Source organism: Zonotrichia albicollis, chromosome 2, assembly GCF_047830755.1.
Source record: "Zonotrichia albicollis isolate bZonAlb1 chromosome 2, bZonAlb1.hap1, whole genome shotgun sequence".
NCBI classification, from domain to species: Eukaryota; Metazoa; Chordata; class Aves; order Passeriformes; family Passerellidae; genus Zonotrichia; species Zonotrichia albicollis.
In genome coordinates, this window is record NC_133820.1 from 68,445,328 (window position 1) to 68,463,101 (window position 17,774).

Below are 17,774 nucleotides of genomic sequence, written 5' to 3' on the forward strand. Positions count from 1 at the left end.
ATGAATAGCAAACACTCCTTTGGAGCATCAAAAGTGTATTCTCGTCTCCTGTCAAGTAATCTGAACCCTGAAGTGATCCTGAATGTCTGGATAACTCCTCTCTTCCTGTGCCCCATGTTTCCCAGTGCAGACAAGCTGCTTGGAAGATCTCTCTCTTTGGAGGGGTCATTAATCCAAGGTGCTTAAACATTGGAATCACAAAATTAAAATCTCTTAAGCCTCAGAAGGACAAAATTAAGGCTCAGACCATGCATCCTCATGGTGGAAAGCTGACTACAGTAAGAAAACAGTATGGTTTGTGTGGGACTGGCCAGGGAGGATGTGGAGCCTGCCTAAGGCAGCCTGACAGAAAGGAAAGGCAACCTGGACCTGGGTGACATGGACGGTGGGGGCACAAGGCTGGTGCAAATACAGAGTGTGCTGCACAGTGAGCCATGTGTGTGACCCCCACCTGTGACACACACACTGCTGCCACAGTTCACATGTGCCCCCACTGTCTGACAGGCTCCATGGGGCAAGAAGGGAACTATCGTACAATAGTGTAGGCACAGCATCTTCTGTGATACTGCACAGCAAAACTGACTGCAGTTAGGAATGGCCTGCCTACTTTTTCCCCCACACAGTCCAAATATTTTTAAATGGGATCATGAGATCCACTCCCACAAGACAGAAATCATGACAGGTGCTTGGAAACCACATATATTATTTTTCAGCTAGCCTCAATAACAGCAAATGTAAAACCAATCATTAAGATGCTATGAAGAAATACACTGCTAATAAAAATTTTGCAAGAAGTTCAATAGCAGAAAGGTTTACTAGAGCAGGATAGAGGGAGTTTCATGGTATTTGTCCCTCTTCTAGAATGTGAAGTTCAGGAAAATGGAAAAAATTAAAATAAATCTAATGACAACAAAACTTGCAAAATGGAATACCAAGTGGTCACACAGCCTCTGTTTTACCTTAGTTAGGGAGTAGCTATCCCTAGACACATATTTGTACCTTGTATTCAATGTGTTGTGAACATCAGCCATCCCCATCCTTTCTGTAATCAAATCAAAAGCCGGGAGGAAACCCACCCGACTACTACATTTGTTAACATTTTCACTCACACATGTCACCAGCTTCTGCAGTTTCATCATCCATCCTTAAACCCACACGTCACGTTATCTCCCACTGAACTGCCAGCAAGCCCATCACAAGGCCATGGCTTCATCCTTACACTGAAACTCTGCAGAGCAGCAAGGAGACCAATGCCACGCCAGGCATCCATCAGCTGATCTCATCGACTCAGACGCAGATGGCAAAATAGAGGGGATCCCTATCTGCATTTAATACCAGGAAGTATATCATCCTTTTTGGTTACTGCCAGCTCTCAGAAAAAAGTGATTACAGATTTTGAGAGTCGGCAGCTCCATTTTCTAGATCTTAAACATTTGAAGCTACTGCATTTATCTTTTAATTTTACTTCCTTCCCAACTCAACTTAGTATTACAGCACTCAAAGCCTACACAATAGACTTGCTGTTTTATCAATATTTTAAATTCCATCTTTGAAGAGTCTGTCTCATATAAAGCACAACAGTAAATGGAAAAATGAACAAAATGATTTAATATAACACAGCTCTAAAATGTATGTGCTTTATCTTTAATGCTGTCACCTTTTTTTATGTACAGACTGTAGCATGTTGAGGGTGGGAGAGCATCAAGGGAGTGGAAAGTTAGATCCTACTACTCAAATACCAGATTCAGTATTTGGATATAAACCAACTCCTTCTGAGGCTGTGACTGCTAGATGTGCTAAATCTCATGCTGATTCTCAGCAGATCAGACTATTTTTTTAACTTCTTGGTAGAAAGCAAAAAAATCTTTAACAACATGTGAAGTTAGAAAGTAGGAATACACAGCCTGACAATTTTTCTAGAGGAAGGAAAAAACGACGGTACCATTGTTTTCACCTGCCAATGTTTTCAGAGACAAAATGTGCTTTTGTGTTTGTACTTCTGTTGCTCCTATAGGAGCAGAACATGACAAAACTGAATACCAGGAGGGGATGCATCCATGCATGTGTGACAGAAAGTAGAACGCTGAAAAATTCAAAGTTTGGGTAGTACTTAATTAAAGCTATCAGTTCTGTTTTGGTCTCCTTCTGTGGCCTTAGCAGAAGAAGCTTATCTGATCAACTATGTATAAAATGCAAAAAAGCACTTGGATCAGGAAACCTGTGATTAGAACAAGTATGAAGCAAATACATCTTATATTCTATATTCATGTATATTTAAAATTGCCAGATTGAAATGAGTCCTTTTCTATAACATTACATTTGCCTCATCTCCATTTCCTGCTGATGACAAAAACCATGACAGCAATCGTAGAACTCAGTCTGAAATTAAGTAGTTCACTGTACAGGAACAAACTTATGGTACTAATTTCCAACAGCTAGAACATAAAATGTCAAAAAATGTCAAAACTGAATGAACTCTGTAAGGAAATACTGGCACAATTTAGATGACAGAGAAGGTTAATAAAATACAAGACACTGAAAATGTATATGATACATAGAAATCAGATCAAGAATCAGAGAAAAACATCACTTTGCATTTTATGTTTCTTTTGACAACTTTAAAACCAGTCACAGATAATTCTCTTCCTGAAATTTCCTGCTTTGAATTTCTCTATTCAGAAAAAATTAATATACATACTTAAAATATATAAAGATGGACTTAACATAAGGCACAATTCAATCCCAAATCTGATTACTAGAGAACATCATCAAGTTAATTACCCATAAGATATATGAATCACATGGTAAATTCTAGAGATATTTGCTTAAATTTTCAGAAGTCACTAAATGATCTTGTTAAATGTGTGTGTTGTGGTTTCCATGCTACTTCTGGCATTTTCAGTCACTACCTTTTTTAAGAACCATGCCAGTTTAGGTCCAGCACTTCTCCAGAAACTCTTTCCTACTTTGGACATTTTAAATGTCTTTTCAGAGATACTTTTTGTCTAGCATGGCACAGTGTAAAGTGGAATTAAACTTGGGTGATTCACAGAAACCCACACTCAAGAAGTGCACCCCAAGCAGACCGATGTAATCCCTGAAGTCTCAGGAAATTCAGCTTGAATCACATTTGAATACAGTCATATGTTCAAATATGAAAAGGTAAGGTACATGTGCTCTAGTAAGACATTTGCATGTGAATGGATGCAGAAGTCTGCATCATCCCACCAGACAAAACCAGAGGGAGATACAACACCCACAGCAGCCTTCACTCCCTCCCTACAGTAAATGCACCCCAAAAGTAAGATCAGTTCTGATCCTGTGTAGATCTGGTGTAAGACCATGATAATACTGAAATCACCCTTTCCTGGTAAGGCAATAATAAAAGCACCAAAGTCAGATATCACATATCATTTGTTATGAAGGACTCCTACCTTTTCAGCTTCATATAATTTTCACTAGCTGCAGGTCTGCATTCAGCGCGTTGCACCACTATTCCTTCCAAGGCAAGTTTATCTAGAATGAAAAGAAAATGAAGTAAAACTGGACATGAAAATAAGATCCACCTGGACATGAAAATAAGATCCACCAAGATGGTCAGCATTTTAATTATTTTTCACTAATTAAGAATTTACAAAATATAACATAATTCTAAGTTCTCAAATGAGGCTCTAAAATCTCTGCTATTCAGACACCAAAGAAATAAGCAGTAAAAACATGTTTGCACAGCTGGAATACCCTAGACTTCCTTGTTTTGCCTTCAGATGTTTTACATATTAAGAATGAATCACAGAGATCAAATTTTAAATAAGAGATTGTAACTCCTTTCTCTAGATGTTGCACTCAGAGTATTATCTAGGAATTTTTTTGTAAATGGGCAATTAATACAATCAGTGATTGTGAAAAAAATAAACTACAAAGAGAATCCAATAATCAAAGTACCAAAAATTAGTGGAAGATAAAGCAAAAGCTAATTTTATTCTTATACTCAGGAAAACAGTACCACATTTTCCTCTTGTTAAAATTTTTTTTTAAAAGTATATTGAAGGAACACAATGCAAAAAAAGTAATAATACAAGAGGATGGTAACAGTCAGGGAAAAGAAGTAAAAGCTTTCAGTCAGTAATCTAGGACACCACATACATGTATTTAGGTAATACTCCTCTCTGTACATTCACCACAAAGTCACTTTGCTACCCCACATGACCACCTTTTGCCTAAAGCAACGATGACTAACAGAGCAGTACCAGCCTACACCATAAAGGTAGGTAAACCCCAAAATTAAAAGCAACTTAATGTAGAAATGAAGAGAGAAGTGATGGTGGGCAAATTTCTTCACTTCTACTATGATGTTCTAGTGCATGATGTGTGGATGTGGGAGGAGGGCATGTCAATTAATCCGTCTGTTTTGGGCATAGCCAGCACAATTTGTGTTAAACAAACACCTCTGGAACAGCCTTGCATTACAAGAAAGGATGAGTTTTAAAGGCTTGACTAGCTCTCAGTATTAAAATGTCCTTCCAAGAGCACTACACTGTCATTGCCACCTTCTGCTAGCAATGTTACAGAAGGTGACAGAAACACTTAGAAATACTGATGTCCAAGTAACACAAGGCACACTGAGACACCTCTGGATTTCCTATCACCTTATAGACTGAAATATTACTACATCCACACATCTAAGTCTGCTCTCCCTGAATAATGCCAGAAACTATTACTTAGACATCATGAAGTTTTAAATTATTTAATCTAAAATTTATTGGATTGATTCAAACTAAATCTTTGAAACCAGTAAGAAAGCCATATTTTTTCAGATAGGTTTGAATGAAATAGAAGAAAATTTGTTTTTAAACACATGTGATTTTGTAGATTCCCAGCTTAATGATCAAAAGACAGAACTTGGAAGATTTGCCTGACTTCCTATGTATCACAGACAGAAAAATTGTATGGTTTTTCTTCTTTACAGAAACTAGTAACTTATTTGTGGCTTAAATGGTACTAATATTGCTGCTTAATTTCTAATAAGAATTTGGCTTCAGCTTCTAGCAGTTGGTTCTTCTCATGACTTTCTATACTATGGTAAAGAGTCTTTCAGTACCTACTGTTTTCTCCCTTTGAAAGTACTTACAAATCATTATCAACCTGCTTCTCAATCACCTTTTCAATAAATGAACCAATTTAAGCTCATGCATTATCCCATTACAAGATATTTTTGCCAGGCTTAAATCAGTCTGGGATTTCTTATTTGCACCTTTTCAATCTCGAAATGATGCTTTAAGACAACAGAGACCAGAAACCAGACGTAATACTACTGAACTGATTTTATGAAAATCATACATGGAAGTAAAATAACAGACACAGGAGCTGGAATTTCTCTCACCTCACTTGAGCCATCTGAATGTTATTCAGAATCTATGAATTCAGCAGAGAGGGAGGAAGAGAGACTGTCAGGGGAAAAAATGGTCCCATCTCTTTTAGAATTAAATTATTTCCCAGTGGTTTTTTTTGGTAGGTGTTTTTGGAGGAGGGTGCACACGGTGTCTGTGTCCCATGACTGCTTTATGCTTAGATGGCTAAATGAGTTAAGATCATTTGTCTCTAAAAACCAAGTTCTGGGGGTATGGGTATTATATTACTAACTGGCTATTATATTACTAACACAACTATTCTGCGTCTTTTCTAAGCCTCGCATTTTATCTATGGGCTCTGCATTGCCTAGGTGTATAATTGCCTTTGGTTTGGTGAAAACACATTGTCTTTAAAACAGATTCTGTGAATTAAGCAATCCCAGTCACACTATGACAGTCCTGTCATAGTTACTCACTGGCTGACCTGCATTTGTGTCAATCACAACACATTTTATAAGCAGTGATTCTCACCACTGTTGTCCTGGAGTAAGCCCTTCAAACTACAACTCAAGAGGCTTCCTACTCATAATTCCTTTCTGATAATTGTCAGATAGTTTTTAATCTTGTTCTGTGCTTGTTTTAGTTTATTTTTTAATACAAATCAGAATGTCACAAGGATCTAGACTATGTGCAATAGGAAATGCTAGGCAGGCTGCAAATGTGCTGTTACTTTAAACACATAATCTTCAAAACAAATAAAATTAGGTTTATTGTACCAGAAAAACTTTACATAAAGCCATGTTTGCTAGCATTCATTACATTTCCAATCTTAGATACCTCTTGAACACCATAACAATTTTTCTGCTCTCTTCTATGGTACAGGTTTCAAGGCTAGTTAACCTATATTCATCTGAACCATCTAACCCAGCTGCCTGAACATTGACATGTCACTATCAATCTCCCTGCACCTTGCACAATTTTCACATGATTTTAAAGTTTCAAGGATCAGGATCAGTAAAGCAGAGACTTCCTACCCACTAACTATTTAGAAAATGAATGTGCCAATTAAACATGTTTATCCTTAATATGACCACAGAATCACATAATAGTTTGGGTTAGAGAGAGCCTTAAAAATCACTCAGTTCCAACCCCCCTGTCATGGCCAGGAATACCTTCCACTAGACCAGGTCGCACAAAGCCCCATCCAAACTGTCCTTTAACACTGTCAGGGCTAGGGAATCACAACTTCTCTGGTATCTCGTCTTTGATGTCTTGGCCAATACCCTCTTTTCATTACCACTGATCCAGATTTGACTTTAGCTGTCAAATCCAGACAAAATGTTCCAATCACTTAATGTACAAGGCTGTCTCCCAAACACCACCTTGCAGCTAAGGTTGTCTGCTGTCTAAGACTATCCACTGTCCAAACACCAAGGCTTATGTCCCACTTTCCTTGGACCCTCTTTGGAATTTTAACACAACCTTTGAGTCTAGCAGAATACACAAAGATACAGGCAAACCTCCAGGGAACACAGTTTTTATTCCCTTTGTAGCCTACTTAGACCTCATGCACCAAACTCAAATTCAGAGACTTGGGTCTGTCTTTAACTGTTGCAGGACGAAAGATGCAATGAAAAGATATCCAAAACGCTGCACATCTGCCTTGACATTTCCATAGTCACATCAGCTTCGGAGGTGATGGATGAATAAGGCATGGAACTGGTAGCTTCCTGTTAAAAACACCTACTCAAAGTAGATAGTACAAAGTAAATAAATAGGTCTGAAAGACTAGCTGAGATCAGTGATGAGAAGGGAAAATAAGACATTTTCCCAAGAGTCTCACACTCTCAAATGCCCAACATGTGTTGGCAGGTACAAAGTACCCTCATAGTGCAGCTCCAGACAGGCTCCTCCACAGAACCCATACGTTCATCATTAGCTGCCAAATGCATGCTCACCCTGACCTCCCTGCCTGAATGCCCCAGTGCCAATTCATAAAGTAATTTCAACTATTGTCTCAGTGAGATGATAGATATGCTGGGAGAGACACATTCCAGCTTGGAATCCTGCTGACAATCATTTTCAAAGAACAGAATATGACAGAAACACTTAAGCCAATGTTAATAAACAAGCAGGAGAAATTTACTGGAATTGTGCAGTAGATGGTCTGATAGGGGTTGGCTTGTTGCAGTTTTTAGAGAGAGAGAGATGGACTGATTTGGAGATTTTAATGTATCAATCTTCTAGTCTGAGCGCACACAGCTTCTATTTCCAGCCACTGTCTTATTGGACCATTGACTGCTGAGCCGAAGGGCCTGCTAGGAAAGCATTTCTGCCCATCCAAGCACTTACACAGTCTTCACCTTTATCAAGCCTAATAGAAATAAATCATGTTTTCTTGAACCTTCCATAATGCCAATTCTTCAGCTTCTTAATCATTCTTATTAGCCTGAGAAAGGCCAGTTCATGTATGTCTTTCCTGAGATATTGTCTCTCACAGCCAGACTTGACAGCACGTGAGTCAGGTTCTGGAGCTTACCAACTCCTCTGCCTTGTGAGTGGTGCCAAGGAAAAAAGGAGAAGAAGACCACACTCAGGATGCATGGTTCTCAGGCAGCAGGACAAAGGAGATGAGAGTGCAGGAAGGGCAGGCTGTGGGCAGAGTGCCTCCAGCTCCTCAGCTGTTAGAAGATGGGCTGCTGTTTCCCATTGTCATGGTTTAACCCCAGCCAGCAAACAAGCTCCATGCAGCCACGCACTGCCCCACCAGCAGGATCAGGGAGAGAATCAGAAGGGTAAAAGCTGGAAAACTCAAGGGCTGAGATAAAGACAGGGATGTATCACATATAACAGTTACTTGGGAAGACAAATGCCATCATGTGGTATATATTCTACTATTAAATGACAAATGAAACATACTGAAGGATTTATTAGAAAAAAGTATCACCTGCTTTGATGAACAAATTCTAATTTTAAAAAAATGGGCAAAAAAATTGGCACCACCCATTTTCTCTCCACACATTGATTAGCATTATATTACTCTCCCTTAATTTTTAACTGATGTTTAACTGATTGATTTCCAAAGGAGATATTTTATCATTCTTCACACAGTATCTTTTCATATTTAAATACCTGTCTCATCTAATTAATCTTTCAGATATTGGCACAGCATTTGCTTTTCCAGTCTTTTAGAATTGCAGTGCTCAAAAATTATTAAAAATATCAACAGCAACTTTGACAGTTTCTTAGACAGCCTTTTAGAAACTCTTGAATGCAAATTATTAAGACTTGTTGGTTTGAAAATCTTTAATTTTAATTACTATGTAGAGCTTGTCTTCAATAGCTGCTAATCAACATCTGGAGATATTTTTGAAATGAGAATTTCTATGCTACCAACACTGTGAGACAGGAGCTACTGAATGATCTAACTGTCCAACAATGTGGACAATTTTCTGTGTTATGACATTAAATGACTAGCAAACTGCCTCAATAACTCTAACAGATTGCATTAGCATGGCTTCCTAATACACTTCTAAATTTCTCTCCCTCCTATAGCTGAGAATTTTCCTCATATTCTTTTGTACTCTAATAAAAAACTTAGCTGGTTTCTGTAACCCAGGTTATTTTTACTGACTGTCAGTAAAGCTGATGTTCTTTGGATAGGCAAGTAAGCTGAACCACTGGGAAAGCACCAACTTTTCCGTGGTGTGTTCTGGTCCCGAATCCTCAGTTCCATGGCATGCTCAAGCTTACAGACCAGGAGGTTCAGGAAGAGGGTGAAGTTGAGTGAGAGTGAACTTATTTTCCAAAAGGAAACATGTAGGGCAGAAGGAGGGGCAGATGCCTAGCCCCCTTCTCCTAAGTTTTGTTTTTCTGTGCAGCTGCTAGACCCCAGCACTGAATTTTCACTGTCTCCAGGACAGCTTGTCTGAGTGAGAACCTGGAAATCTCTGTGGATTGCCCTTCTGCTGCAACCCAAAGTGTGTATAACTTGGGAAGGGAGTACTACTACTACAGTCACTCTCCTGAGTGTGCACAAGAGTGCTCAGTGTGTTTCCTGACTTAATCTGAAACCAAAACAACATCCTTTCAATGGCTGGATTCCAGCACTACTCCCTACTTCAACAGCAAACCCAGCATACAGGTGACACTAAAAGTTTGTGAAGCAGCAGTCACTTCAGGATTGCTACCCCACACTGTAAACAGAACACTTCAGTTGGATAGGGCAGAAACAGTTCACTGACAACAGGGGAAACCATCCAGCAGCAAGCTCCTCCATTTCAACCCAAGTGGGAAGCAAGAAGATCTGGGATGCACTTGGCACATCTCAGCTATCACAAACTGACTGGCACACAACACAAAAGACTCCCAGAGGACAAAAATGGTCAAAGTCTCTAACTTGATTGCAAGAAATATTTCTGTATCTTTGCCAAAATGAACTTTTGGATGGTCTTTCAGTGCATGGACAAAAGTACAGAAAAAAGGAAATCCAGCATAGCTATACCTTCAAAAAACAGTAAGTTATATGAAACCACCCCATTAAAATTACATGCACTACAATACCATATGTATAACCAAGTGCAAAGGAAGAATTACAAGACTTTTTAAGAAACTCTTGTAGTATGGCACATAAAGTAGAAAATTTTCACTGAGAAATGCCAGGCTTTAGTTTTGTGTTACAGATGACTGTCAGCTGCAGTGAAATAAAGCTACATGGGTTTGTGGGGATGAAAATTTTACAGCAGCTCTAAATTTTTCAACTCTCAAAGGTTTAAGTGTAAATATTCATGAACTCCACAGAGTATATTTTCCACACCAAATCCATTTTGAATATTTTATCATACAAACCACTAAAATGATTTTGCATGATCTTTTAAAGAATACTTACTTGTTCACAAAAGTGGAAAATATCAGTTGCAAGTGCTAGAACATTGAGAAGATGATGAAAAGAGAACACACACTGCTCTGTAAATTCTGTCTGTTAAAATGTAGACAGTTTAACTGGACATGGAAAATTTCTTGTCTTTTACAAATCCCTTCTCTCCTTGGAAATCTCTAGTCACTTGTACCAGGATGCTCCTAGCTCAGCTTCAAAATATTTCAAGTTCACTGTGTGAGATGAAAGAACGACCAATGATTCTCTTAAGGTTTAACAAACAATAAGATGGTTCAATATTTTAGTTATGCACAATCTAAGCACATTAAGTGAATTTTCCATCACTTGACAATAAAATAAATTTGAATTAATGTCTCCTGTAAAGGAAAAAAAAAATTACTTGAAACTAATTGGCTTTTTCATTTTCTCAATTACTAATTCAGTAACTTGAACACCTTAGTAATTAGTGAAAGGAGTTAATCTTGAAAAAAAGATCAAATGTTTAAAAATTAGAAACTGATTCAAATCTCAGACTGAAGTTATGTTAAACATATCCATAGCATCAAAGAGTTAAAAATAAAACCATTACTAATTCGTGGTAAATCAAACCTAATTAATAATACCTGCTTAATATATCATATACAGCAGCAGAAAAATTTAGTGCATTTAGTGCTAGGGACAGGATACCCTGGCAATGAGAAGAGTGAGAGAAAAACATTTATTTTCACTAGAGTCAGTTTCCAAATAATAAAACAGTACAGTGATTACTCTGTGGTATCAATAAACAACCTTACAGACAGTGGGAGCAGTAGGAATAAGATACTTAGAAACAGAGCAGAAGAATTTACAGAGAAATAATCTGCCTTTCCACTGCTAGTCAGACAAAGCAGGACATCTCTCTCTGAAGTGAAAAATACATATTGACAAAGATGGAACCTCCTCCTCTCCAGGTCTAACCTAAGGAAAGCCTTTGCTCCCACCCGTGCTGGGGAATGCATGCAGTGGCTCCCATCTGTCCACTCCCCAAGGAAACGCCCATTGAGATTTGTGGAGAGCTTTTCCTTTCCTGCTCCAAACTGCAAATGTTTAAAGGGGAAATCTTTTTCTAAGAGGCAATGGAGAGGCTCAAAGTACAGGAGAGAAGACAGGCATTTGATTTCAGTGTGCTGTGCCGATGTTTCTGCCTGTCTGTACCCCAGTGTTGCTAAGCTATGGTGTTATGAGATGTTCAAAGCTATCTGTAGGCACACAAGCCCTTTGTTCCACAGGGCAGCTGAGTTTTCCTATCGAGAAAGAACCAACTGATGCTAGACAGCTCTGGTGACTTAAAACCCATCATCAATATAAATGGTAAATCCTCTCTGTGAAACAGTTTTTGTCTATGGCACACAGGAAGGGAAAAAGCAAAACCTAATCAGGCTGCTGTTCTCGTGGTGGTGAGGATAGACCCTTTGGTTGCAAATGAAAGCTTTTGCCACAAACTTAGAACAGTCAGACCAACAAGTCCTTAGCACCACTTGCAGGGTATCTTCTGTGGAAACATTTTACTGCTGCACAATAAATGAGTGCCGTGCATACATTCCATACACACCCGTTATACACACAGGGACACCTTTCATATCTGTGTTGTCCTGCTGAATGCGTCAGGTAATCAGTACTAAAAACCAACATGAGAAAACAGGCTCTGTGAAAATAAAAAATCCTTGAAACACAAATGAAGCTGTTTAACACCATAAGCACAAAATATGATTTGGCCAGCAGACACTACAAATACATCTTCAAGTATTAAAAATAAGTTGCCATTTAGTATAGCAGTATGTTTCTGGGCAGAACCTCCTAAGCTATGCAAACTACTTAGACTTAAGGGAAAGAAATAGAACAGTTGTTATACACTTCTTCCCTTACACAGTTAAATGCAAATTCTCTCTTACAGTCATATTCCTGCTATCTCCCTGCACACACAGCCGATACGCCACCTACTGCAAACCCAAGCTGACAGTCAGAGCAATGCGAGCAGCATTTCCATTCCAACATCGAGCTGGAGCTGAATAAAGGTGCTTTTTAATAAGAAACATCCTCTTTGCAAGCTGACAAGAGCAAAGCAGGATAGCTGTATTGTTGTCCTAGCTTCAATAATGGAGAGAAAAGGAAGCAGGAGAGAAAATGAATGTGAAGAAAAAAGCAGCTCGGAAAGCTCTGAGCTAGACAAGGACTATAAAACGTCTCTGATCACTCTGAATGTCGGTGGTTATCTATACATCACACAAAAACAGACACTAACCAAGTATCCAGATTCTTTCCTGGAGGGGATCATAAACGGAAGAATAATGTGCCCATTTGATGCAGACGGTCATTACTTCATAGACAGAGATGGACTCCTTTTTAGACACATCCTCAACTTCCTACGGAACGGAGAACTTCTTCTACCAGAGGGGTTTCGAGAAAATCAACTTTTGGCACAAGAAGCCGAATATTTCCAGCTTAAGGTACTCTCAGAGGCAGTGAAATCAAGGTGGGAGAAGGAACAGCTAGCATCCCGAGAGACTACTTTCCTGGAAATAACTGACAGCCACGACCGTTCACAAGGACTTAGAATCTTTTGTAATGCTCCTGAATTCATTGCAAAAATAAAATCCAGAATTGTACTGGTGTCCAAAAGCAGGCTGGATGGATTTCCAGAGGAGTTTTCAGTATCTTCAAATATTATTCAATTCAAGTACTTCATAAAGTCTGAAAACGGTACACGATTGGTACTGAAGGAGGACAATACCTTTGTCTGCACCCTGGAAACTCTTAAATTTGAGGCTATAATGACGGCTTTAAAATGTGGATTTAGACTGCTGACCAGTCTGGACTGTTCAAGAGGGTCGATTGTTCACAGTGATGCACTGCATTTTATCAAGTAATCACAAAGGCAAAGGCAACGAGCACGCAGCCAGCAAAGCTCCCTGAGCTGCAGCCTCCTGGCATCACAAATAATGCATCTAACTAGCCCTGTACCACAGAGCTCAGCTGCTAATCAACTGATGTGAGCTAATGGTATGTAAATCTCATAATGACATCTATCTCTGGCTTACTTAAGCTGAATGAAAATTTTATGCCTGAATTTAACAAGAATTATCTGCTAACATTGTAAACAGATGGAATGCTTTATGCTCTTTGTAATATGTTTTCTCAATGCTGTCTTTCAACCAGAGAGTCTAGCTGAATTTTTGTGTACCTGTGTGATGAATGTGCATATACCTAACTGCTCTGTTGAAAAGCAGTGAGAGTGTTTTCAGATAATAAGCAGGCTTAAAGAATGTTTTGCTTATAAGACATTAAGAATGGATTTTAACTGGAATAAATGATTTTGACTGTTCATTAGTGTTTATGGTAATCTATTGTACTGAATTTCCAAAAAACAAGATTGCAAGAGAATTAAAAAAAAAACCAAATTAATTTTTAAGTTAAATGGTTTCTCAACTCACTTAACTCCAAATATATACCATATTGCTACACTAATGCTGCCAGAAACATGTAAACCAACAAAATAATGCTGGTGGAGATTAATTTTATTATAGGAATTGGATCCAATCTGCACAGAATGTAAATTTTCTAATCATACATCATATCAAATAGCTAACAAAAGTATTTGACATTAAGTTTAGTGTAACTTCCAGTATTGGCATCCAACAATGCCACAGTCAGTATTTCCTAGCAATAATTTGTGCTCATAAGGACAGGCAATGAACAGAGCCCTTGCTTTGCACAGTGGCTCACTAAATGCAATGAGTACTACCAGTGCTGAACAGACCACCTGCTGGCATTAAAGACAATTCACTCTAAGTAACGAAATAAATACCTTCATTCTCCTCATCTCCACTATTTATAAAATCTTTTAACTGATATTTTAAACAAAGTTTTAATAGTTTCTATATAACAACTGTAACTAATTTAAACACAAGTACTACAAACCAGCAATTTCACAAAAGCAAGCTGAAAAATCATCACAAAAGGCAAGGAGAAGCAGCACTAACTCTAAGTGTTGTTTGTCATTGAAACCAATCATCATTCACAGCTTATACGAACCCAAAATTCAAGTAAAATGCTTATAAAGAAAGGAAAAAAAAAACCAACTAAGTAGTCTCCCAAAACATTGATTTTATACAGGAAAAAAACAATGTCAACAAAAGGCAGTACATACTAGAAGTGACAACCAAGGAAAACAGCTAACAGAAGACAGGCTGAGAACAGCTGTGGTTTGGATCTTAGGGAGAACAAATCAATCCTAAGTATGAAGGACTGAGAATACAAATGCAAGGTCCACTTATCCCTCAACATGAAACTCTTTTTCACTTTTAACACACAACAGGTGTTGTTAACTAGGTCCCTGGCTAGAGATGAATTAATACAGTGATGCTACATCTCCAGACCAGGGAGCAGTGACTGAAACATATTCCAATATGATTTTATCAAATGGGGGAATTCAACCTCTCCAGAATACTCCATCACAATAAATACACTGTCTAGAAATTATGATGATTTCTATCTAGTCCTCCTGTTACAGACTTACAGTTCACAAAAAATGTGGTTCTATAAAAAATATGGTTCTAAGTGGAACTTTTCCAGACTCTAATGTTTAAAAATCAGATTACTTTACATTTCAGGCATAGAAGCTGAAGAACTGTCCATGTATCCCAAAACTTCTCTGAATTTGTCCAAATGCATTAATTATAAACACACAAAAGATACACAGTAAAATACTATTGTTTACATGTGCCACCAGCATGTGTCATCTTCCTTCCTCCCCCTCCAAGCTATTTTCAAATTGAGATATTAAAAAAATCCTCATTAACCACTACTCTTGTACTTGTAGGACTTCTGTGAAAAGCAAATGTGAAAGCTTCCCTAAGAGAAATACAAAATCCTGTTGATTTTTTAGGACAAGAACTATAAACACAATCACACAGAACAATTACATGAAATGCCCTTTGTAGATACAATTCTCTACATGAGCAAGATAAAGTGGCAAGACAACCTAAAAAAGCTCCATAATGAATCCACAAGTTTTAAAGCAGCATGCTCGCAGTGCTGTCAAACACACAGCCTGCATCAGCACAAACTCTGGAGGAGGCTGTTGCTCCTGGGATGTCAATCCATTTGCACTTAAACACTTTTGATTATAACCTTCATTTGTCCTGGGTCTTTGACTAAAATTTAAAATGTAATTGCAGCTGAAGAGAAGGAAGGTGAAAACCAATTTTTATTTCAAACAATTAGTATGTGTTAATTAAAATATGTTGTGGATGCTCGCCTTTCAGTTAAGTTCTTAGGAGGGCAAACACCAAGAAATCAATTGTTAGCACTCCCCTATCAGAAGGCAGCACCAGTTTTTTATTAGAGCATGACTTGTGCTCATGAAAAATCAGTAGACAATTTGATGGGTCTGCATTTATTGTAGAAAATATTTTCAGAATATAAGTTATTTATAAGCTGATAATCATAGGTAACATGGAAACCATCTGAAACATCTAAGAATATTGTATAGCTATTCACAAAATATTTATTTGCCGGGCTTTTGGTTCAGAGTATCTACTGCCCTCTCAACCTATGAAAGAAAACTTTGAAAAAAAAAGGTTTTTTTAAATGAAAAATGTACTTCTCTAATCATCATTAAAATAAATACCTGTGTTGTTTGCTTGGTTTATTGCAGATTGGTTTGTCTGTTTGGTTAAAATTCAATGATTCATTACCTTCATTACCTTACGTAATTTTAACTGGATTTTTTTAATATTTCTGTGTAAGTAACACTGACTTCTGTGGCAGACATGTCAAGTCATCTGCTGCACCACTAACTCCAATTTTGTTTCTTTTCCCTTCTTCATGAGTAGTGATGCATTTCTGCAAGTGTCAGGGTTTGAAATTTTTACATGCTACCTCTGATCGAAGGCACCTCCGCTCTTTGAATTACACAGCAGAAAGGAACATGGAGGTAAAAAATTTAATTCCCTGTTCAGACTAAACAAATCCACAACTGTCTTGAATCATGCCATATCAGCTACAATTAGACACTTCAAACTAGATATAAACTTGAGCAATTTTTCAGGGTGGGACTGTCATGTTTTGGTATATAAACAAAAAAACCACATAAAACCTCAATACTGTAAATAATGTTTCCTTTGTACTTCATAAACATACTAAATATAACATAAATATATTTTGCATATGTTCAGTCAGGTGGATACTTGTGTTCCATCACAGTAGGATGAGGCAGAAAAGTGCCCAGTTATGCATCAGCTACCTTTTCTGTCTTTTCTTTAAAGCTGGAAATTTCATATTCAGTAACTGCTATGACAATATGAAAGCTGCAAAACCAAGGGCTTAAGTCAGAAATACCCACAGTTGTTCTAACAACATTGACATTACATAATATATGATGAGCAGGCAAAATATTTTTATTCTACTTTATCTCATTAAGACTTGGATCACAACAAACTTACAGAACTGCCCTACAAGTATCAGGAAGGAATGACAATTACCATAATTTCTCTGATGATCTTCAACTGCTCCAGTAGGAATAAGAAGGAATTTCCTCCCATTTCCCCAAGAAGGCACTTAACCCGCTCCCAGGCTTGGTCAGCTCTGCTGGCCTCACTGCCTCTTTTGTCAGGTGAGAAAACACATCACCAAGCAGAAAGGAGAGGCAACTGAAGGCAGGACTAAATTGCATAGACTACAAAAAAATGTCCTTATGACCCTATTAATTTCTTGAATGACTACTCATGGAAAAATATAAATAGTTGCCAAACTAACCAAAATACTGACACCTGGATGTTTGCCTTTTCCCAGTGGTGGAGGAGAAGCCAAGGACCCTATCACACTTGGCAGTACACTGGCATAAGTACCAACCACATGGATTTCTATTGACAACAAAACCTACAAGTGGCTGCACTATGTCAGACTAAAGCCTGTTTTAGCCCAGTTTTCCCTGGTGACTGGGAACTGTTTCTAAACCCAGAGACTTCAGATGTCTGGGAGAACCCTCATTTTTGATCCTTTGACCCTCACATTCTTTCCCTTGTCTTGTTCTCTCCTCCCATCATACAGATATTTTTCATATTTGTTTCACTGTACCCCTTCTCCTCATCAGGCCAGTTGTGGGGCTTTGTCAGGGATGCCTGGGAAAGAATAAATACTAGGAAAAATATATACAATGCCTGCTCAAAGTATTTCTTCAGTCTCTAACCAGTCTTACTGCCCAATGACTTCTAGAGTTAGATGTGGTTTCTGGAGGTAGTCTTGATGCTGTGAAATACAGAGGCTGCACAACAAAAGGTCAAATTGCAGCTCTGGTTCTGTACCTTCAGTACTGACTCACCCACTGACCAGTGTTTCACAGCCTCATAATTGCACTATTGATATTTTCAAATGCTCATGCCTTATTTTTTATTTTTTTGCATTTGTACCTATTACAACTGTTTAAGTGACAACAGGTCACTTCTTTTCTACAGTAGGTAAAAATTACATCATTTGCAGAAAATCAGTGGCATTGTTATTTTCACCTCTTA

General features: G+C 38.0%; 2 protein-coding genes across 2 annotated transcripts in view; one reads left to right on the top strand and one right to left on the bottom strand.

The window, feature by feature from the left end:
- GTF2F2 (general transcription factor IIF subunit 2) overlaps nucleotides 1-17,774 on the bottom strand; it is an 81,377-nt gene that overhangs the window by 42,181 nt on the left and 21,422 nt on the right. The window contains exon 6 of the mRNA XM_005487322.4: nucleotides 3,435-3,516. Coding sequence (XP_005487379.1) covers nucleotides 3,435-3,516 — 82 coding nt within the window. The remainder of the gene's footprint in view (nucleotides 1-3,434; nucleotides 3,517-17,774) is intronic.
- Nucleotides 12,158-14,402, top strand: KCTD4 (potassium channel tetramerization domain containing 4). Its single transcript, XM_005487321.4, has one exon. It carries the CDS (start codon nucleotides 12,360-12,362, stop codon nucleotides 13,128-13,130), a length of 771 nt encoding a protein of 256 aa, XP_005487378.1. The 5' UTR covers nucleotides 12,158-12,359; the 3' UTR covers nucleotides 13,131-14,402.